This window comes from Scyliorhinus canicula, chromosome 2 (genome assembly GCF_902713615.1).
Source record: "Scyliorhinus canicula chromosome 2, sScyCan1.1, whole genome shotgun sequence".
In the NCBI taxonomy this organism is placed as follows: domain Eukaryota; kingdom Metazoa; phylum Chordata; class Chondrichthyes; order Carcharhiniformes; family Scyliorhinidae; genus Scyliorhinus; species Scyliorhinus canicula.
The window spans coordinates 54,069,919-54,094,558 of record NC_052147.1 but is presented as its reverse complement, the minus strand read 5'-3'; the positions used below and the strand labels follow the sequence as shown (position 1 = coordinate 54,094,558).

Sequence of the window (24,640 nt, the reverse complement as noted above, 5' to 3'; positions counted from 1 at the left end):
CAAGTAGTTGATGATTCCTTTAAATCATACTATCGTGAAGACATTTTCAGCTGTGGAACCTGAATTTCATGGTGCTATCTTAATTTTGAACTGTTAGTTTGTCTCAAATAAATTGTAGTCTCCAGTGAATACATAGAGATTGTCTGTCTTGAAATGCCAGTGATCATTTTACCCTGTGACAATGGCGTGCAGTGGTTTATTTTCATTTCTGTATTGCAGAAGTGCCTTACTGGCTTGTTAATTGGTTAGTTTTGAATCTATAAAGACAGTAAATCTTTACTCGGTCATTTTATATGCACTTTTAGACTTGCGATAACTGCTGTTGACTGTGGTGGATCATGACAAAGGAACTTTTTGTGCACAAATTGCTTTTAACAGCACGGTCGCATTGTGGATAGCATAATTGCTTCACAGCGCCAGCGTCCCAGGTTCGATTCCGACTTGGGTCACTGTCTGTGTGGAGTCTGCACATCCTCCCCGTGTGTGCGTGGGTTTCCTCCGGGTGCTCCGGTTTCCTCCCACAGTCCAAAGATGTGCAGGTTAGGTGGATTGGCCATGATAAATTGCCCTTAGTGTCCAAAATTGCACTTAGTGTTGGGTGGGGTTACTGGGTTATGGGGATAGGGTGGAGGTGTTGACCTTGGATAGGGTGCTCTTTCCAAGAGCCAGTGTAGACTCGATGGGCCGAATGACCTCCTTCTGCACTGTAAATTCTATGATAGTTTAATGGTTAGGTCCATTCATAGACACAGAATGATAAAGCAGAGAAGCCATTTGGTTCATTGTGCCAGTACCAGGTCTCTGGAAGAGCTGTCCACTCCCCTCTTCTTTCCCTCAATCTCTGCATTTATTAATGATGTGCAATTGCCGATTCAGACCAAGTGGTTCTGCCATTCGCATCTATTCCTCTATTATTAATAATAATCGCTTATTGTCACAAGTAGGCTCCAATGAAGTTACTGTGAAAAAACCCTAGTCGCCACATTCCGCCGCCTGTTCAGGGAGGCCGGTACGGGAATTCAACCCGCGCCGCTGGCCTTGTTCAGCCTTACAAGCCAGCTGTTTAGCCCACTGTGCTAAACCAGCCCCTAAGCATAGCATAGTCTTCTATGGATTTGTTACGATTGCTGGCTGAAAACATGCCATTATCTGTAGTTTAGTGCTAAAATCTGCATCTTTTGCATCCTACTTTGAGGCCAATGGATGTCCGTTTTGCAAACTTTGACAGTTTCACTGGCATTGTAGTGGTTGTTCTACTGAAGCTAATAGCTTTATGAGATGATGAGAGAGATGTGTTTGAGAGGTGATCTTGTAGAGATAAATAAGGAACATGGAAATAGATTCACAATTCGGCTTCAAGTGATACGAGTGTGACTAGAGAACACGGTTCAAATTAGTAGAAGGCAAATTTGGTACTGTTACTGGGGCAATTTCTTAATACAAAGAGTGACCATGACATGAAGTGGGATTCCTATATAGAGCAAAAATAGTGGAATCATTTAAGAAACCATAGAACATAGTCTGCGCATTGGGGATATTGGGTCTACAGGGTAAGTTATTAATAAAGAGAGCTTTACTTTTATGGTTCACAGACCCTTTGTTGCTGGTAATTGGTTGTGTAAAAGATAATATTTTTAAAAACAATCACAAAAAGTGCTTATAAAATGGAAATTCGAAGCAAATACTTTTGAGCCTTGTATCACCTTTCCTCCTAAGCTTCTTTCAAGCAATAGTACTTCTGTTAAGGCGATTAATAGACTAATAAATAACAATTAAAAATTATTGTCTGTCTCTCCTCTCTGAAATGTGCTGCTTTCAGAGATTTTCATGTGTAATTTGTCGGTGGGTTATCACATGTCCCAGTTGCCTGGATTCAGCACTATCATTAGAATACTTTTCATGAAAGTCTAATAGAGGATGACATGCTCCATTTCATATTAATCTCTATGAATAATTTGTACATGCTGGGGAGACGTACAGATTCCTAGCAGGAGGTAGGCCTGATATGTCTTAACTTGTTATATGGTTATAAAATTTGTACTTTACCCAGTGGAACATAATAAATGAGATGTAATTCAAATTGATTAAATCCACAGAAGGAAATCTTAAACTTGACTTTCTACAATAGAAACTTTAGGATACCTGTTATGTTTCAGTGTAATGATGCTTACATTCTGCATTTTTTTGTATTGAGAAAGGGCGATCACAGAAAGTAAATCATACAAATTTTGCCATTTTCTTAACAGGGCAGGTTAGATTCTATCCAACTAAAAATGGAATTTTTCCCAATTTAGAAGAAAAATTTAATAACCATATGACTGGAGAGGAGGGCGAGTTGGTTAGCTCAATTAACTGGAGTCTGGTGCAGAATGATGCCAACATCGTGGGTTCAAGGGTGACACAGTGGTTAGCACTGCTGCCTCGTGGTGCCAAGGACCCGGGTTCGATCCCGGCCCCAGGTTACTGTCCATGTAGAATTTGCACATTCTCCCTGTGCCTGCATGGGTCTCACCCTGCACATCTTTTGGGTTGTGGGGGTAACTGTATTGGCCATGCTAATTTGCCCCTTAATTGGAAAAAAAAATTGGGTACTGTAATTTTTTTATTTTGTTTTTTTAAGTGTGGGTTCAATTCCCATTCCAGCTGAGATATTTATTGAGCCCTATCTCCTCACCTTGCCGCATAGTAAGGAGTAGTGCTTCATAGATTGAAGGCACATAGGAATAAAAAATGGGCAGTATGTGTGCTTGAAGGATGGTGTCTACATAAATAAAGAAGACATTGAAAGAGACCTCGGAGTTTTAGTTAAATTACACTCAGCATTTCTAACCAGTATGCATCAACAGTAAACAAAGCCAACAGAACATTGAATTCATTAGCAAAAGTTGAAACCAGGTATATAATGTTGTGGTCATACTTCTGAATTTTCATCCCAAGAGGCAGATTTGGAGGTAGCCATCCCTGGAAATTTGCAGCGCTGAGCATCATGCCTGTTTTCTGCATTCCTGCTTCCCAAATACTTTGGCAGAGACATCTCGGGAGTTGTCCCTCCCCATCTCGGGAGTTGTCCCTCCCCATCTCGGGAGTTGTCCCTCCCCATCTCGGGAGTTGTCCCTCCCCATCTCGGGAGTTGTCCCTCCCCATCTCGGGAGTTGTCCCTCCCCATCTCGGGAGTTGTCCCTCCCCATCTCGGGAGTTGTCCCTCCCCATCTCGGGAGTTGTCCCTCCCCATCTCGGGAGTTGTCCCTCCCCATCTCGGGAGTTGTCCCTCCCCATCTCGGGAGTTGTCCCTCCCCATCTCGGGAGTTGTCCCTCCCCATCTCGGGAGTTGTCCCTCCCCATCTCGGGAGTTGTCCCTCTCCATCTTCTCAGGAGTTGTGGCAACTAACTCACCGTTGGTGGGTAAACGATTGAGGCAATCAAATGCCACTTGAGAGTTCATTCCAGAGTTAATATAGAATTTAGAGGAGAAAAGTGCTGGATCAGTCGCATAATTTGAACATTCTAAATTCTCCTCCCCGTGTACCCGAACATGTGCCGGAATGTGGCGACTAGGGGCTTTTCACAGTAACTTCATTGCGGTGTTAATGTAAGCCTACTAGTGACTATAAAGATTAATTATTATTATTACAGTGATGTCATGGCATGAATCATAATTGCCAACCTTTTGAACAATGTAATGATACATAGAGAGATCACATCGAATCCCTACAGTGCAGTAGGAGGCCGTTCGGTCCATCGAGTCTTCACCGACCCTCCGAAAGAGCGCGCTACCTAAGCCCACTCCCCTGCCTATCCCCATAACCCTGCACATTGATCATGGCGAATTCACCTGACATGCACATCTTTGAACAAAGGAATATCTTTGTTATTCTGATAGTTGAGTAAAACAGAGTTTTGATTTTGGACCTGTGTCCCATTAGGAACTGCTATGCTAGGCCATCTAGAAACATCGAAAATAACGACAGCAAAAGGCATTCGGCCCTGCGAGCCTGCTTCACCATTCATTATGATCATGGCCGATCATGCAACTCCATAGCCTGTTCCTCCTTCTTCTCTCCCCCCCCCCCCCCCCCATATTCTTTGATGCCATTTGTGCCAAGAGTTGTATCTAGCTCCTCCTTGAAAGCATACAATATTTTGGCCTCTGCTACTTTCTGTTGTAGTAAATTCCACAGGCTCACCACTCTCTGGGTGAAGAAATTTCTCCTCCTCTCAGCCCTAAATGGTCTACCTCATTTAACTTGTGATCCTTCACAATTTGGTGTCTCTTTTTGGGAATGTTCTAGAATGTTGAAAACAACTATCATCCAACATTCACATTTCCAGCAGGCAGTCACAGGAATGGGTAACCCTAGGTGATTCTCTCCTTTTGTCTATGAATGTTAAGCCAATTATAACATAATTACTGCTCCCCAGTAGTTTCTGGATTGCTTGCGGTTGGTTCGCCAGAAACCACTGGAGAAGGAACGTAACTTCTACAGGGTTTAATTCAGGGACAAGGCATCACTATCCAAGCACGACACCGACCAAAACACCTACAGGGCTGTCCAATGCAAAATCTGAGATATGCAAAGGTACTTGGCTGAATCAGAAACAGATGAAATTCCGCCATATGCAGACCCACAAAGGCTGGAAGTAATTCGGCAATGTTCTGAAATCTGTCTCATAATAATAATAATCGCTTATTGTCACAAGTAGGCTTCAATGAAGTTACTGTAAAAAGCCCCGAGTCGCCACATTCTGGTGCCTGTTCGGGGAGGCCAGTACGGGAATTGAACCTGCGCTGCTGGCATTGTTCTGCATTACAAACCAGCTGTTTAACCCACTGTGCTAAACCAGCACCTCCAGTGCCCCCCCCCCCCCCCCCCCCCCCCAGTGCCTATTAGATCATCACCAATCCTTATTGCTGACGAGTCAACACTACTCACAGAAGAAACCAAAATTCTAGAAAGCTGGGTGGGGCATTTTAACCACATCCTCAAGCAGCCTTCATCCATCAAGGAAGAAACCATCAACAGACTGCCACAGGTTGCCACCAACTGCTGTGTTGATGACCCTCGCATGCTGATAACAGTGACAAACACCAATCAAACTCCTGCCTTGTGGAAAAGCTTTGGGAGCTGTGACTACCCCAGCTGAGCTCTAAATGGCTGGAGGTCAATGCCTGGCCCAAGAAGATCACTGAACACTGTGAGAGCAAGGAATCATCCCGCAAGGATACAGAGATGCCTCCATTGTCTACCTGTGCAAGTGAAAAGGAACACAAATCTTGTGAGAATTATAGAGGAATCTTGTTCCTCTTCATCACCAGCAAAATCTTTGCCAGAATCTTTATGACCTTCTTAATGCAACAAATCAACCAGGATCTGCTGCTGGAAAATCGGTACATTTTCAGAAAAGGTTGAGAAACCACTGATATTGGGTGCGATTTTCCGATCGCGGGACAGAGTTCATGCCGCCGCGTTTCCCAACGGCGCGAAACGACGCGCAACAAAGTAGGCCTGGGGGAGAGAGGCCGGTCCACCGATCGCGGGCCAGACCCCATTGGAGGCCCCCCCCCCCTCACAGGCCACCCCTGACCCTTCACGCAGTGTTCCCGCCGGCAGCGACCAGGTGTGGACGGCACCGGCGGGACTCTGCTTTTTCCGCGAGGCTGCTCGGCCCATCCGGGCCGGAGAATCGGCAGCCCAGCCTCATACTGGGGCCCGCGACCTGTGCCGTGCCAAATGCGCCGGCGCAAATGGTGGCGATTCTGCGCACCTCAGAGAATCACGCGTTGGGGTGACATGGCATGGTTGCGGCGATTCTCCGGCCCGGCGTGGGGCTGGGAGAATCGCGCCCATGGTATTTGCTGTTTAACAGCTCCAAGAGAAGTGTTAAGAACAGAGGCTGATCTTCTATATCAAGTTCGCTGACTGGCCAAGGTCTTTGACACAATCAGCCATGAGGGGCTTTGAGAGGTAATTTGGAAAGCATTCGAAAAGGAATTGGAAAGTTATCTGAAAAGGGAGAATGTGGATGGTTACGAGGAGAGGGTGGGGAATTACACTAGAAGAATTGCTCATTCAGAAAGCAAGTGCAGATATGATGGGCCAAATGCCCTCCTTCTGCACCCAAAACATCTGCAATGGTACAATTCGGCTGCCCTAAGAATTTATTATGCTTGTTTGACAGTTCCACGACAGCATGTTTGTGAGAGTCCTGGATGATGGTGAGTCTTCTGACCCATTCCTAGTCAGTAAAGGAGTTAAGCAGGTTGTGTGCTAGTGCCAATCCTTTTCAGCATGATTTTCTTTGCCTTGATGGTAATCCTGGCACCAAAATCAGACATTGCATGGACAGGAAGCTGTTCAATTTCGGACAAAGAACATACTTCATGATTTCCTGTTTGCCAATAACTCTGCACCAACAGTTGGCTCAGAGCTGGACATGCAGCGCAGCATGGAATTGTTCTCCAATGCACGCAATGGCTTTAGCCTTATGAAAAAGCAGGAAGATAACTGAAGTACCAGCCTGCTCCAGGAAGGCCCGATCTCAAGACCAAGGTTTCAGTCCATGAGCAGAAACTGTCAACAGTAGATACATTCCCTTATCTTGGCAGCAAGCTTTCCCAAGCTGCTTATGCTGACAACCCGACACATGCAAAAAAAATTGCCAAAAGCTAGTGTAGCTTTCGGCAGACTTTGAATGTCAGTCTGAGAATGAACAGGAGTAAATCTGCCTTCCAAACTGAAAATCCATGGACCCACTCTGCTGTCCACATGGAGACTTGGACTGTTTACCGGCATCATGCCAAAAAAACTCAACCACTTTAACTTGGGCTGCCATCTGAAGCTCAGATGACAGGACAAAATACCAGACACCTGAGGTGCTAACCCCAGATGGCATGCCTGGCATCCACACCACATTGAGACAGTCATAATTGAGTTGGTCTGGTCATGTAACCACAAAGATTGGCACTCATTTACCAAGGCAAATCTTCTGTGGAGAGCTGGAGTCCTGGGTGCACTCTCTCTTGGTGGTAATTGGAAGCACTGCAAGGACTCTCTGAAGACTTCACTTCGGAGTCCTGAAAGAAGCTCATCCAGGATTGTTGTACCTGGCGCAACCAACCGAAAAGCAACATAACCTCCTTTTGAAAGCAAGCACATATCCGGGGCAGAGAGAAAATGCAAGGAGAGGCTAACAACTCATCCAAACGTCCGTTGCCTATGGTATCCTGTCATATTTGCATTAACTCCCTAGGTGCAGATTGGCTTTGGTAGTTACTTACCTACATACTCACTGGAACCTTACCAAACACCCCAGATAATCAATATGGTCATTTCTGCCTCCAAAGATGAACAAGAACTGCCACCCCAGCTGAAGGGGTACAATGAGGATCTAATCTCGATCCTCTCTATATCTCGCCTGCCCCTGGATAAATTTTGTTTGAGACATCAAGAGTCATAGATGTTTACAGCATGGAAATAGGCCCTTTGGCCCAGCTTGTCCATGCCGCCCAGTTTCTATAACTAAGCCAGTCCCATTTGCCCACATTTGGCCCATATCCTTCTGTACCCACCCTGCCCATGTCTAACTGCCTCTACCACTGCCTCTGGCAGCTCGTTCCAGATGCTCACCATCCTCTGTGTGAAAACACTTCCCCTCTGGTGTCTTTTGTATTTCTCCCCTCTCACCTTAAACCTATTCACTCTAGTTCTGGACTCCCCTACCTTTGGGAAAAGATGTTGACTATCTACCTTATCTATGCTCCTCATTATTTTATAGACCTCTGTAACATCACCCCTCAGCCTCCAACACTCCAGGAAAAAATGTCCCAGCCTCTCCTTATAACTCAGACCATCAAGTCTCGGTAACATCCTCGTATCTTCTGCACTTTTTTTTTCTAGTTTAACAATATCCTTCCTATAATAGGGTGACCAGAACTGAATGCAATATTCCATGTGTGGTCTTATCGATGTCTTGCACAACTTCAACAAGACATCCCAACTCCTGTATTCCATATTCTGACCAATAAAACCTAGGGTGCTGAATGCCTTCTTCACAACCCTGTCCACCCACGACTCCACCTTCAAGGAGGTATGAACCTGTACCTCTAGATCTCTTTGTTCTGTAACTCTCCCCAACTCCCTACCATTAACTGAGTTGGTCCTGCCCTGATTTGATCTACCAAAATGCATTGCCTCACATTTATCCAAATTAAACTCCATTCATCTGCTCATCGGCCCACTGGCCCAATTGGTCAAGATACTGTCTTATAGAACCTTCTTCACTATCCACTATGCCACCAATCTTGGTGTCATCTGAAAACTTACTAACCATGCCGCCTACATTCTCATCCAAAGCATTAATATATATAACAAATAACAGTGTACCCTACACCGCTGGTCACAGATCTCCAGTTTGAAAAGCAACCCTCCACAACCACCCTTTGGCTTCGGTCACCAAGCTAATTTTGTATCCAATTGGCTACCTCACCCTGTATTCTGTGAGATGTAACTTTTTGCAACAACCTACCATGCAGTACCTAATCAAAAGCCTTGCTAAAGTCCATGTAGACAACATCGGCTGCATGGCCCTCATCTATCTTCTTGGTTACCCCTTCAAAAAACTTCAAAAAAAAAACTTCAATCAAATTCATGAGACATGACTTTCCCTTTACAAAGCCATGCTGACTTTCCCTAATGAGTCCTTTCCTGTCTAAATGCCTGTAGATCCTGTCCCTCAGAAAACCTTCTTACAATTTACCCACTGTGGAAGTAAGGCTCACCGGTCTGTAGTTCCCAGGCTAATCCCTACAGTCCTTCTTAAACAAAGGCACAACATTTCCTACCCTCCAATCTTCAGGCACCTCTCCTGTGGTTGTCGGTGATTCAGATATCTCAGCTAGGAGGCGGCAATTTCCTCCCTAGCCTCCCACAACACCCTGGGATTCATTTCATCAGGTCCCGGGGATTTATCTCTCTTGATGCGCTTTAATACCTCCAGGACCTCCTTCTCTGTAATATGTACACTCCTCAAGACATCACTTTTTATTTCCCTAACATTCGTGCCTTTCTCAACAGTAAATACAGATGAGAAATATTCATTTAGGACCTATCCTATCCCTTGTTGATCTGCACATAGATGACTTTGTTTATCCTTAAGAGGCCCTAACCTCTCCCTAGTCACCCTTTTACCCTATACGTATCTGTAAAAGCTCTTTAGATTTTCCTTTGCCTTATCTGCCAAGACTATCTCATATCTTTTTTTGCCGTCCTGATTTCTCTCTTGGCTCTACTCAGACAAGCCCTATACTCATCAAAGGATCCACTTGATTCTAGCTGCCTATGCATGTCATATGCCTCCTTCTTCCTTTTGACCATGGCCTCAATATCCCGAGTCATCCAGGGTTCCCTCCTTCTACTAGCCTTACCCTTCACTCTAAGAGAAATGTGCTCACCCTGAACCCAGCTAACACCTTTTTGAAAGACTCCCACTTACCAGCTGTCCCCTTGCCTGCAAATAGGCAACCCCAATCAACTTTTGAAAGTTTCCGCCCAATACCCTCGAAATTGGCCTTGCCTCAATCTCGAATTTTAACTTCTGGGCCAGAACTATCTTCTCCATAGCTATCTTAAAATTAATGGAATTATGGTCACTGGTCCCAAAGTGATCCATCACTAACACTTCCGTCACCTGCCCTTCCTTATTCCCCAAGAGGGGGTCAAGTTTTGCCCCTCTCTAGTTGGACCATCCACATATTGAATGAGGAATTCTTCCTGAATGCACTCGACAAATTTCGCTCCATCCAAACCCCTAGTGCAATGGCTGTCCCAGTTAATGTTGGGAAAGTTAAAGTCCCCAACTATTACCACTCTATTTTTCCGGCAGCTATCTGTAATCTCTTTACATATTTGCTCCTCAATATCCCGCTGACTATTTGGGGGCCTATAGTACACTCCTATCAATGATCTCACCCTTCTTATTTTTCAGTTCTACCCATATAGACTCAGTGGGTGAACTCTCGGATATATCCTCTCTCTGTACTGCTGTGATACTGTCCCAAATCAAATACGCAGCTCCCCCTCCTCTCTTACCTCCTGTTCTATCTTTCCTATAGCATCTATACCCCAGAACATTGAGTTGCCAGTCCTGCCCCTCCTTTAGCCATGTTTCAGTAATAGCTATAATATCCCAGTCCCATGTACCTATCCATGCCCTGAGTACATCTGTCTTGCCCATTAGCCCTCTTGCATTGAAATAAGTGCAGTTCAATCTGTTTCTCTGCCTTCCACTTTTCTCCTTACTGACCTTATGTTTCTTTCCTCTCTTTGCTAGCCTCCGCCTTCCTGCATTGGTTCTCATCCCCCTGCCGCATTAGTTTAAACCCTCCCCAACCCTCGAGGAGGGCATATTCAAGTCCTCACTTTTAATTTACACACTTCTTCAATATTAAGAAAATTACTGTTATCCACAAGTTATGATTTTTTAATTTTATTTTCATCCTCTGGCGATGTCCATCTCTGACAAGATTGCATTTACTGCCCATCACGAGTTGCCTTGAGATGTTGGTGGTGGGGCTGATTCTTGCACTGTTGTAGCAGTTTGAGGAAACCAAATAGGTTACTAGGCCAGTCCAGAGCACAGTTAAAGAGTCAAACCTGTTGGTGTGGAACAAAGAATGAATCTGCCATTTTTGATTTTTTTTTTTCTCTCGCTCTCTATTTGAATTTGTGGCAAATTATTTCCTAAAACCTCCTTTTAATGCTCTTTAAAGTGCATGTTTGTAAGCATCTGGTAATGTTCTATTTAATTGCTGATTAGATTTCACACGTCTGTACTTGGGAATTAGTAACAGGGGTGGGTGATGTTGTGCATGAAAGCTTGTTATCCTTGTCTGCTGAAAGTAAAGGAGCTTACTTTAAGTCACGTAGCCTCCTGAAGTAAGAGTGAAAGAGTATTCAGAGTCTTTTGTGTTGTCTTCAGCTCCATATTATGTTGCAGCTGGTGTCATTTGAAAACCTCAACAAACCTTGCTGACATTAATAAATGCAGTCATTACTGTTAAGTGTGTTCGCCTATCATCACAGCAAGTGGGGAGTGAGTTTGCATCCAGCTGATGACGAGCTTTTTGTATTGCGATTAGCGACACTGTTACCTGCCGCTGTGCATGTATCATGCTGAGTGAGATTCAAAGTAGAAGTGTTTCCAGAAAAGCCGTGCCTTTTATGCAACACCCACACCAAGTCTACAGACCGAACATCACTATTAAGAAATTGTAAGTTTTGTAACTGCTGAATTATGTATATCTTTTGAAATGGAATATGCTGAAGATTTTAATAGATCAGTTGAAAGCCACTGGCTCATTCCATTGAAGGGCATGTCACCCGAGCTGTTAGTGGCGCTTCTTTTTATCATGTTCCGTGGTCCTGAGCTACTTGGCCAACAGGCCTTACAGTGGCAAAATCTGTAGAGAAATTTAATAATTAAGTTCACAGGGTCACAGCTGATGGTTCACCAAAAAAATTCAGTTGGTTGCTTTTGTCTTGAGGGTTTGTGATCTATCACCGAGATGTGCAGCTTATTAAGGCACGGCTTTAGAAGCTGTAGTGTGTGTGTGTGTGAATCGGGATGGGACGGTGACCGTTCCAAGGTGCAGAGTTTTTATTTCCCTTCCTTTGGTTTGTCCAGCTTAACGTTTATATTTTTAGTCGATCGCCTTTGTTTGTTTGAATTATATATTTATTTTCTCAAAGCTTTGACTTCACTTGTTACATCCTAAACGCACTGCAAAGATCAGCTCATTATCAGTTGTCAGCTGGCTGATACAAAAATCTGAAATATTGACTCGATCAGGGATGCAGTGGAATTGTAACAATGTAGTCATTTGTCTTTTGGGACAAGTAGAGTGCAGCAGTTCTTCAACTTGCTACTGCTGAATGCAAATCATATGATTCCGTTCACACTTAGAACACCAAAATAGGCCATTCAGCCCAATGGGCACATGTTAATGTTTATGCTCCAGATGAGCTTTCTCCAAGCTTCGTTCATCAAACTCCATCAACATATCAGTCAATTCCTTTCTCTCTCCTGCTTTTTTTAAAATCAGGATTCGCCTTCTTTTATCAGGATTCACCTTCATCTACACTGCTCATCTTGTTGTAATGTGTTTTGCATTCTAACCCCTCTCTGGCCATGGGCAGCACGGTAGTACAGTGGTTAGCACTGCTGCTTCACAGCTCCAGGGTCCCTGGTTTGGTTCCCGGCTTGGGTCACTGTCTGTGCGGAGCCTGCACGTTCTCCCGTGTCTGCGTGGGTTTCCTCCGGGTGCTCCGGTTTTCTCCCACGAGTCCCGAAAGGCGTGCTGTTAGGTAAATTGGACTTTCTGAATTCTCCCTCCGTGCACCTCAACAGGCGCCTGAATGTGGCAACTAGGGGCTTTTCACAATAACTTAATTGCAGTGTTAATGTAAGCCTACTTGTGGCAATAAATGTTAAATTTAAATTTAAATTTTAAATTTAAATTATCGCTTATTGTCACGAGTAGGCTTCAATGAAGTTACTGTGAAAAGCCCCTAGTCGCCATATTCCGGCGCCTGTCCGGGGAGGCTGGAACGGGAATCGAACCGTGCCGCTGACCCGCTTTAAAAGCCAGCGATTTAGCTCAGTGAGCTAAACCAGCCCCTTGTAGCTAAACCAGCCCACCTACCAATCCACCCACCCTGCACATCCCTGGATCGTGGGGGCAAAACCCACGCAAACACGGGGAGAATGCGCAAACTGCACACGGACAGTGACCAAGAGCCGGGACCGAACCCGGGACCCTAGCGCCGCAAGGCAGCAGTGCCAACCACTGCACCGCCGTGCAGTCCTGATTAACAGCAGAATCCAACCCATACCATCATTCGTGGACTTGCTGGTGTCTCAGCAGGTGTGTTGACCGAGTGAATCCTTTCTCACACACTGAGCAGGTGAATAACCTCTCCTCAGTATGAACCCGCTGATGTGTCTGCAGGCTGGTTAACTCAGAGAATCCCATCCCACACTGAGCGCAGGTGAACGGCTTCTCCCCCGTGTGAACACGTTGGTGTGTCTGCAGTTTGGATGAGTGAATGAATCTCTTTCCACACTAGAGCAGGTGACTGGCCTCGCCCCAGTGTGAACTCGCTGGTGTATCTGCAGGTGGGATAACTGAGTGAATCCTTTCCCGCATTGGGAGCAAGTGAACGGCCTCTCCCCTATAATAAAGATTATTATTATTATTATTAGACATTTCTCTTCAATTGGAGTTATTAGTGACTATCTTGTATTTATGGCTTAGTTCTAGTGCGTCGCAAATGTAAACATCTTCTCTGCAACTATACTTTCATAAACTTATCAGGCAATCTCTAATTTTTTACTGTTCTAGAGAAAGGTGCGCCCAATCTTTTCCAATAGGTTAACCCCTCCGTTCTAGGATTATTTTGGTAAATGTTTATGCACCTTCTCTGTATGCCTCCATATATTTTTCATAGTATGGAGATCAACACAATTCATAAGTATGGTGTAATCAAGGTTTTGCATAAGTTTACCACAGTTTCATGGGACGTGAGCGTTGGAGGCTGTGCCAACATTTATTGTCCATCCCTAATTTCCCTTGAGGGTGCAGTTAAGAGTCAACCACATTACTGTGGTTCAGTTAAGGACGGCAGATTTCCTTCCCTAAGGACATTAGTGAACCTGATGGGTTTTTACAAAAATCAACATTGGTTTCATGATCATGGTCATCATTAGACTTGATTTTTATTGAATTCTAATTTCACCATCTGCAGTGGCGGGTTTGAACCTGGATCCTCAGAATATTACTCTGGGTCCCTGGTTTACTAGTCCAGTGACAATACCACTATGCCTCCCCTATCCGTCTCAAAATGAATCCTTTGCTTTGTTTGCCTTTCTAAGGACCGTGTTAAGTTGGATCGCTATTTATAGTGATTTGTGTTTCTGTACCCTAAACGCCTCTTCCCCCTTATCCCATTTTGATAGTTATTTTCCTAAGAGTCTTTGGCCTCTTTATTCTCATCTTCCAAAATTTGAAGTTAATTTGTCGGTTAGATGTCGGATTTGTCGGAAAATGTGTTGTTTTCCTGTATTTTGTCCTGGTTCTCTTCTGTATTAACTGCATATTCTATTTGGTATTGTCTGCAAATTTTGAAACCATATTTCTGATTCCAAAGTCTAAATTGCCGATGTAAATGCTAAGCACCAGAGGTCCCACACTGAGCTTTGTAGAACATCTTCTTACATTTTGCCAGCCTGATTAACTACTTTTAATCCCTATTCTCTGTTTGTTGTTTGATTTGTTTTGTAACCTGTTTGCTATTCATTTTACTACTTGACCTCTGCTTACTCTGACCTCTGCCTTGAGTCTGTGCAATATTTTATCAAAAGCTCTTTGTGCCCTTTTCCAGGGATACAGAATGTTCATTTTGTGAATAGGAAAAGGAAGTTTAGCAGAAAGTGGTTGACGGTTTTATTCACTTTTCAACAGGTTGTCATCGTGGTGTGCTATGGGATGGACGAAGCAGAGCAAGATAAGTATGAGGCACGGCTGAAGGAGGTGTTTGACAGCTTCGATACCATTGGCACTGGGTCATTGGGCCGGGAAGAGCTGACCGATCTCTGTCATATGCTACAGTTACAAGAGGTGGCTCCAGTGTTGCTGCAGACTGTTCTTCAGGAAAACCTCTCTGGCAGGGTAAGGCCATCTTCGGTTTTCAGGAATAATTTAAAGTAATTACTCTTGCGTTGATTAAACCATGACCTTAATTCATTCATACAAAGTCATATTTTACTTTTTTTGTTAACCATTTCTTATCTGATCATGACCTATTTGAAATGCCATGAAATGCACCTATGGGGGTGATTTTTATGCACCAAGAATGAATGGGTTGGGGTTGGATGGAACATTAAACTTCAAACCGAACCTTCAATTCCCACAACTCCAATTTCATCAGTAACAGCAGGATGGATGGAGACAACTTGCGTCCAAAGGCGGACTGACTTTGCAAACATTACATTGAGGCTGTGTGCCTCTTATTTAACCTGTCTTCCAGGACTGACCCTAGGCAGCCAGGTTTCTTGCGCCTCAGGAAACTCAACAGGTTATGGGAGCACTGCTTCATAAGAATTCTGATGCCTCTGCGGCACTGCTAAGGGCCAGGGGAAACTAGATTAACGAAAGAGGGAGAAAGATATAGAATGATATGCTGGTGAGATTAAAGGAAGAATGATGGGTGGAGGCTCGTGTGGAGCATAAATATTGACCATAGACATGTTTGGCTGTTTCTGTTCTGCAAACACTATGTAAAATGTCCATATTTTCTCACCATTTATGTGCTCCCTTGATTCTCCCAGGTGGGAATGTTTATATACCTAGTCACACATGCAAACCATTTGCATTTTGAGGCGTTGTCCACTTGCTGATGTTTATGAAGAGAATCAGTGTGGGCCAAGATCTGCAGTTACACACCTTGGGAGCTGCACCAACCAGAATTACTTGAGCGACAGTGATAGGAGCTGTGGAACAACATTATGGTGAAGAGTGGGTAGAAAGAAAAAAAACAGTACTTTTGATATGTCTCCTTTTTTTCTCTTTTAATTAAGAATACCTCTCTTCTGGTTTACGGGAGCCTCAATTGTGTCTGTTCCAGTTCCTGCACTTCTGCTCTCACTCTTCCCCTCCCTTCCAGTACTGTGAATGGTTTATCTTGTCCCCAACCTCCTCGTTCAGCACCTTTTTTGATATTGCAACCACCAAACACATCTTTATCTCCTTTCAGCATTCCAAAGGGACTATTCCCTTCATGACCACCTGATCCACTTCTCTATTACCCCTAACACCTCCATTCAGTCAGCAAGTATCACCCTAAGCTCTTGCATGCCTGTCTTTTTTTTTTTAATTCAGAGTACCCAATTATTTTCCAATTTAGTGTGGCCAATCCACCTACCTTGCACATCTTTGGGCCGTGGAAGTGAGACTCACGCAGACACGGGGAGAATGTGCAAACTCCACACGGACAGTGACCTGGGGCCGGGATTGAACCCGAGTCCTCGGCGCGATGAGGCATCAGTACTAACCACTGTGTCGCCCGCCTAGCATGCCTGTCTTTTCAATTCTTAACCACACGCCTACTCTGATCTCTCATTCCTTGACTTCTTCCCGACACTTAAAGCTCTCAACAGAAGTTCAAGGGCAGCACCTCCCCTTTCAGTTGGGTCTTTCCAGCCTTCCAGATTCAATATGGGTGAGCTCAACATTTCAAATCATACCCTTGACTTCCATTTATTAATGGCTTCTATTGGTAATGATTCTGTCATTCTTGTTTACATCTCCTCTTGACTTTTTTTGTTTGTTTTCTTGCCCTGTTACCATCCCTGATGCCTTTTATCATTTAATCTCCCCATCCTTCCAACCTATCACAAACCTTCCTTTGTTCTTACCTCTTCGTCACCGTTGCCTATTTTTCTTCTCATTAAACCTGTTGCATCTCTTAAATTTCTCCAGCTCCGCCTGAAAGTCATCAACCCGAAACATTAACTCCGATACCCTCTCCATGGATGCTGCCTGTCATGCTGAGTGCTTCCAGTGTTTTTATTCCGGATCTCTAGCCTCCACAGTAGTTTGCTTTTGTAATTGAGATGTTGGCTTTGCAATGACATTGATTTTATCAATATAAATGAGGTGTCAAATATATACATTAGCCCATTGTTTATCTGATCCTCAGCAATCCGATACAGAGGAGATGATTGATTCATCCGGTTACAGACTGGTCTGTTAGTCAGTAATGAACTTGGACAGGACATCTGGACAAAATAGTGTTCTGCACATAGGTTGCACTTTAACAGAGTGTTGAACTAGCTGCATTTCATGATAAATAATAGAATGAAGCTTGCATCAGAAAGAGGATTATAGATATTCTCAAAGAAAATGTTGATTTTTTTTTGACCAGAAATTAAAGAGATTTACAGGTCTTCAAAATGTAGCTGCCATGGTAAAAATAGTTGTGAATATAAACTGTATAACTAGTTGCTATACAATGACTTTATTGTGAAAATGTCAACAAAATTAAGAAACATAATTTGAGGTAGTGCTCTTTTCTTTGAAGACCCACAATGCTCCAGACAAGCTCATTCTCCCCAACTCCACCCCCATTTAAGTGATTCATTTTAAAATTTGCTCTCAGTTTAATTTATGATTTGAGCTGCAGGTTTGCAATGATAGTGCTTTTTGGCCTGCAAATATTTTTACATTGCAGAGAATTTGCTGCAACAGATGGCGAGAGAAGAACTCTATTGGGAATTGTTCTTTCACTTTGATTTGTACTGAAAACCGCAGTCTTGCTATTAGCATTTGTCTGTGGTAATATTTGTGTTTATTCAACAACCAGTCTGTTGATGCTTTTTATTCCCCTTCCTGATATATTTACCCTCTTCTGTCATTAAATTGTTGAGTCCTGTTGGTGTAGAGTGAGATGAGCACTCTACCGTTGTCCGATACCTCAGTCTATTGTGTGATATATAACGATGAGTGGACATCTGACCATTGACACCACTGATGAAACCAATCCTGACCTCCATGCACTCTCTTCTTGAAGCGGGTCAGTGAACTGTGAAGTCAATTAAAAGACATCGGTTGTCAACCTGTTTGAGATTACCAGATTCAGAAAGGCCTGAAAATAGAGCTTGCAATCTTCTGATCTATGTGACTCTTTGTCCTGCTGCCTTTACCAAAGCAGCCATCAGGTTGCTAGTAACAAATTCTTAAAAGAATCAAACCAGAAGAGACAGGGCAGAACATTTTCTTGCAATGCAGGTTTAGAATGGTTTAATTCACTCCTGTTGAAGAGTTTGCAGCTGCCTAATTTGTGGACCACAACAGATTTCTCAAAGAACTCAACATATTGAACAAATTATATTTAATGCTGTGTACTGAACAAAAGGAATATTCCAATATATAAACATTTCTGCAAGATATGACATTGTTTAAAAAATCTTTATTTTTGTTACCATTTCTTAATATTTTATACCATTTTTATTAGACCTTAAGATTGATGGTTATGGGGAAAAAAATCATCTTTGTTTATAATATGCATTATAGACATGCAAGTTTCGAGAGGCGCCCTGGAGTTTTTCTTCATGCGTGTTGAGATTGTTACAATCACATTTGATGTTATAACTGGATAGGAAGATCCCAGAATGGAACCCTGGCTCAAAAGACCTGAACTTTTAATGTTTTAATAAATCATGGAGGAACAGAGTAACACGACCGCTAATTGTTTTAACAACAAGAAAAAAATGTATTAAACATGAAAAATTGGATTATATTCAATACCCAGTTACCCGGCCCTCCCTTGCCTTAACAAATACAGAGATGTAAAGATTAACAAGGATTACAAAATATATCCTAAATTACAATGGTCTTATTAACACAAGTCCCTTTTAATCACACAAGATGACTATGGTCAAATACACACTCCACTCTGAATCCAAGTTAGTGTCTGGTTTTCTACTCCGACTCTCCCCAGAGTTTTCAAACTCTACTCCCAAAATTACACGTTAAATTCTTCTCTCATAATAATGCTTTCAAGTTTTCATTCTGAAACCCAGTTCAGATTTTATAAATGTCACTTTCAAACAAATCTTCTGCTCCACTCAAGTGTTTTTATTGGGTTTCAACATCTGTTATTTCGCAATTCATAAGTTACCGCGCAAAAAAGGAAAATTAAAAGACAAACCAAAATCAGCACATATATTTACAGGCAATTGTCTTCCTTCCCGCTGTGATCGTGGTTCTCCTTTACTCAGTATACATCTGTTACAATCCCCAGTGTGGCCAGAGCACATTTACAGTTTAATTTGGGCTTCAGGTTGCCCTCGAACCAGTCCCCTGCAGCTTTGTCCCTTGTCTCTCTTGCTTTCTTTGAGTGCCTTCACCCCCTCCCCTCCCTCTTTGTCCTGTGGCTCATCTGGACTCTCCCTGCCAGGGAGGACGTGAATGGGCCCCACCTCTGCAGGTCCCATTTGACTTCCTCCACCAGACTCGTCAGGTTCCATTTGTGGATCTGTGTCCAGTCGTGGGCTATTTGGATCCCCAGGTAGCAGAATTTGGTTTGGGCTTGTTTGAATGACGGTCTCTCCATGGGGTTCACCGGGAAAGTCTCACTTTTGCTCGGGTTAAGTTTGCATCCCGAGAAGGTTCCGAACTCCTTCTTTCATTATCCCTTCCATGGTGGCCAAGCATCGGGCGAATTTTAACAAAGCCAAGATGACCTTTTATAAGGACAGTGTGTGGTTCGGACTGCTGCACCCTTCCAACCTCTGGGTGACTTTCCAGGGCAGGGAGTACTTTTCACTGCACAGGCGGACATAGATGAATTTGTGTACAAGCATGGGCTGGGAAGGTAATGTAACCAGCAATGAACCAGACACCTCAATGTATCGATCAACAAAAAATGTAGAGACTATTTGCGCAGGACTGAACTGTCTCGTCTTCCGTTCTGATGTTGAATCTCAGAAAGCAAGTGGCGAGAACATTAGCGGGTAAGCTAGCACAAGGAAGTACAAGCGGCAGGTGAGGGGCGGCACATCCTCTGATGTGGGGAGGGTGCCTGGCAACAGGGGGAGAGAACACTCTACAATAGGGAGGTAACCAGAGGGGGGAAAAGCGGAGGGGAGGGGTGGCAGACCCAGGGGGAAAGCCAAGGAGGGGTGACGCTAGGCTGGCTACGACTGATCACATATGGTGACAAAAATCATAAGGGCACAGTAAACACCAACTTTGATGGCCCCCAAACAAAGTGAAACCCCGTAGTGCAGGGGTTCATCCACGTGGCATACACCTAAAAACTACACCTTATTTCTAATGTTCACAAGCACAAATATAAATACCTTAACACTACCTTTGATTTCCTGACGGGATGAAGTCAGAAATTTCACAATCTTTCCTCGAACAGTAAAATATTTTCATATGGAGTTCCTGATAGGATGGCTTGTATGTGGTCTGTGGAAGGAACATTTGGTCAAGCAAATAAATTTTTCAGGTCACGTGCTTTATTCTGCTCCCTTCTGAAGTTACCAATTCTTGTGGATTTCCTGGAGCAAAGTTAGTAAATTGGACCGATAGTTACCCTGAGTAGGAAACCAAATCCCAATCTCAACCATTGATTTAATATTGTCAGCATCCCAAAGTGCTTCACTGGCCCACAAACGGACAAAATTGACACTGGACCAAAAGAGGAGACATTAGGACGGGTGGCCAAAAGCTTAGTCACAAAAGTATATTTTGTGCGGCATCATAAAGGAAGAGAGGAAGCAAGAGGAGTTGAATAAGTTTGGGAAGAGAATTCCAGATCTGAGATCCATGACAACTGACGGCACAGCGGTCACTTGCTAGGGTTGGAAGAACACTTATTGATTGCTTTTCGAGCAATGTGGAATGTGGGAGAGGGGAATCCGGTTTCAAATTGTGTAGGCTTTCTGGAAGGTTGAGTGTGCAGGATATTGATTCTGTCAGTGGAGCAACCTGCAGACTGGATTGCCCCACCATCAAAGCAGAAAATGTGCAGGAGCAGTGGAGCTAACTGATAGAAGTTAGGTGTGTCGGATCTTCCTGTCTGTGGCTGTTGTGCGATGGGGCTCAGAAGAAGTCCTGATGCTCTCCTGTGAAGTAGTTCTGTGTGAACTTTGACTTCCGATGGCTAGACAGCATGTCTACAGCCGTATGCCTCAGCCTCACCACTGACCCCAAAATCTGGGCCAATAAAAGCGGCAATGAAAAAAACAGCACGTTTAAAAGCTGGGAGATTAAACCAATATTGTTCCTGTTGTCACTTGAGCTGCACGCCAAGACTTTTTTTTTGAGAGGCCTTTTAAGTGGTTGAATCCCGTTCCCCATGTTTATACCTATTTGCCACTCCTACATATAAAAGTGGGAACCGAAAAAAAAGCTTAAAAATCCGAACCAATATTGTTCCTGTCATCACTTGAACCGCACCCAGATATTGTTCTTTGAGAGACCTTTTAAAGTAGTTTAATCCCCATGTTTATACTTATTTATTTGCTACTATATTAAATAATCTGTTATTCACTGATTTCCTTGTTAACAATTCCAACAACCTGACCGATGGGAATGTAATATCATACGACTTTTCAGTTTTGTCTGTCTTTTGTGGTTCATTTGCTTCAGCCCCAAAATGTGCATATGAAATCGAGGCATAATGTGGGCAAATGTGAAATGACAGGATTAAGGTTCTGATCTTCCACATTCAATACACAGTTAAAACTTCAAAGGTGCATGTGGCGTGAATCCACAGTTCAATACAAGGATCAGTTTTGCCAAGCCACTCGTCACTATGGAGACCTCAGATACCAGTAAACAAATGGTTACCTTCACCAGATATAACTTTGGCATAAAGGTTGCTTTCACTTGACGCCCCTCAAGCCACTGAGTGGTTGATATTATATTATTAGGTGAAGGAACACATCTACGCCGACAAAGAACTGTCATTGTTCACCCATTTCCGTAAAACAGAAACCCTTTGTGTTCACTGACTGATAACAGATAGGAATCATACATTAATGCTAAGTTATGTATTATGTATTGACTTAATGGTTATGCACAGCCACGGATGCTGGAACGGTACCAACACCAGGATTCTATAGACAGTTAACACTTTCATAACTGGAAAACCTTTTTCATTGATTTCACAGTTTACATATTTTGAATGTACAACAGAGTTTGTAACTGTTGTTAGCTATTTATTTGCTTTATTTTGGTAAAGTTAAGAGTTTGTTAATCTCTCCTTCTGGCTTGAATTACTCAGTGGGTGAGATTTTCCACCCCCGCCCCCCCAGGTTATGTATTTATATAAATGAGCCTAAAGAGTTAGTAATACTAGGGAGCAATAGGTAACTTTGGTCCTTCTTTTTTCCAAACCTTCTACCATTGAAGTTTTCCTCACTTCATGCTTGGGTCTTTTATAAATTCACTGATACTGATTGATTAGCCAACAATGCCATTATTGTGATGCAATTCAAATACCCTAAGATAGTAAACAGAAAACTAGATTAAAGTAGATACCCTAGTTTAATGTTTCACGTGAAAAACGGTGCATCAAACAATATAATATGTCCTTACCATGGGCACTGACATCTCCTCAGCTGAGGTTATCTGCCCAAAGTCTGGAGTGGGACTTGAACCATTACCTTCAGACTTCGAGCGTGAACCTCTTGGTGACACGTAGTGTTCTAACTACAACTCTAGGTGTGGTTACTCAGCTTCCAGGATGATTCATTTCCAATCACACTGAAAGCAAATGTCAGTGATGACATTTGAAATAAATGTACTTTGTACCTGTGCCCTTTATTGATGTTGTAAAGGATCAATATTGCAATACAAACCACTGTGTAGGCTAATGCTGTCCTAAAGGCATTGAATCAAATCTACAATGCGCAGAAGTCAAAGCTACTAAAGTGATTATTAATGTTGCCCATCAATAGTATTGTGCCATGTCACACAACCTCATCAATGGGTTTCGCTGGGATTTAAGTTTAACCCTATTTTCCTGGTAGAAACCGATCGTTTGGACAGTTAAAATTGAGCAGGTTACCACTGAACTCAATCCTTCTAATTTGAATCTGCAGGCAGATGAAATTCCTGCCTAATGAAGCCTGGGCCCACATTAATTTATGCACAAAAGAGCCCATTTGCTTATGAACTAGGACTGAGGTAAGGAAGGCACACTTGACTTTTCTGCCAGGCTGATTATAAATAGGAGGGGAAGGATGAAGAAAGAGGCTGCCTCAAGCTGAGTATAAAGCTAGAATGCTCTTCCAAGCCCCACAAGGGACGTCATGGTCTCCCTTGTCCAACTCTACCTATGACCCCCACGACACCTTCCCAAAACACCCTCTCCGTTACTTATCTGCAGGCTGTCGGCAGCCAAGTGCTGTCCCATCTCTCCTTGCCGCCAGATGTTCTGGGCAGGAAGTGGACCAGCAGCATTAAAATACCTAAAAAGCTAAAACACTTGCATTTAGCACTCACCTGCTCCCTCTTGTCCGAAACCTGCTTGGGGTTAAAGTCAGCTTCTCGTACTGAGAACACTTTAAATTGCAATTGTTATGGGGCTTGAGAAAAGTGCAACACCATGGCACAAAACCAAGTTCTGACATGTGATTATCATTGATTATTCCATCCTGTTCCTGATGTTTTAATGTGTCCTGTTTGTGTTTGTTTTCTTCAGCAGGCATGTTTGCCGTGCATTAGGGCAGCCCGGTGACGCACTGGTTAGCACTGGTCACGGCGCCGAGGTCCCAGGTTCGATCCCAGCTCTGGGTCACTGTCCCTGTGGAGTTTGCACATTCTCCCCGTGTTTGCATGGGTTTCGAGCTCAACTCAACGATGTTCAGGGTGCGTGGATTGGCCACGCTAAATTGCCCCTTCATTGGAAAAATTGAATTGGGCACTCTAAATTTATTTTTTTAAATGTTTGCCATTCATCAATTTTGCTTCAGGTAACTGCCATAAAAAGTAAAAGGTGCAATTTTCTTCTAAAAATATACATTTTTATTCCGTGAACTGGCGCTTTTCTATTACACAAATGAAACTTAATTCATTATCAGAGAATCCTAGAATGCTTACTGTGCAGAAGGAGGCTATTTGGCCCATCAAGTCTGCACTGACCCTTGGAAAGAGCACCCTTCCTAGGTCCACTCCCCCGCCCTATCCTGGAACCTCACCTAACTTGCCCATCATTCCACTGAGATCCAAACACTCTTCCCTGATGCCACCAAAGGGAGCCGGAAGACATGAGACATGTGAGAATTTTGACCCAGCTGACGGCACAAACAATGAGGTATGAGGTATAGGCGATCCGGGGAATGACCGGCGCCTGGGAGAAGGGGTTACAGGAGCTGGATAAATCTAACCCCATTCGAAGAAACCTAAACCCTGGCTTGGTGTAATGGAACGGCGGGGGTGGGGGGGGGGGGGGGGGGGCGGGGGGGAAGAGAGAGAGAGAGAGAGAACCGGAATAGAGAAGGTATCTACAGAGGGTCCCCGTCCCCATATGTTCCTCCCAATCCTAGAAGCAGCGATCAGCCCCGACGGGACCCCAGGTATTCACCTCCACAGGCTGGTGTTACAATTGTGGCCAGACAGGCCATTATGTTCGAGAATGTAGGGCACCCCGCCAACAAGCCATAAATACATCAGCAGTTTACAGAACAAAGTCCTGATCCATACCACTGGAGGGTCCCGCCCGACAGGCCACAGTAACCCTAGTGGAGGAAACAGGCAGTTCGTACAGCCTGTGCCCCCAGCTAGACACAGAACCGGGGGTGTGATGGTGTCAGGCCTCGCCACCTTGGGTGTGTAATGCCAGGTGGGATAGTGTAAGGAGGCCCCTGGTACAAATTCCTGTGGGGCACAGGAGGATCCCGCACTACCCTTAATACATCCCACGACTTTGTTAACATGTGGTGCACCCGTAAGAGTATCATGCTAAGTGACTAGTTCATCAGTTAATTCAGGGCCAATCTAAGTAATAGATCAGAAATTGGCTGATCATACATCAGTCACTAAAGATTTTTTTTTTATTTTGTGGATACTGTA

General features: G+C 43.7%; 1 protein-coding gene across 5 annotated transcripts in view; it reads left to right on the top strand.

Moving 5' to 3' along the window:
- Window positions 1–24,640, top strand: part of nin (ninein (GSK3B interacting protein)) — a 189,961-nt gene that overhangs the window by 10,682 nt on the left and 154,639 nt on the right. For 4 of the 5 annotated variants that reach the window (XM_038778397.1, XM_038778396.1, XM_038778394.1 and 1 more), the window contains exon 2: window positions 14,516–14,722. In XM_038778397.1, the coding sequence (XP_038634325.1) occupies window positions 14,540–14,722 (183 nt within the window). In that variant the 5' untranslated portion in view covers window positions 14,516–14,539. Of the gene's footprint in view, window positions 1–11,047; window positions 11,267–14,515; window positions 14,723–24,640 lie in introns of those variants that run through there. The other variant, XM_038778395.1, reaches the window with a different exon arrangement.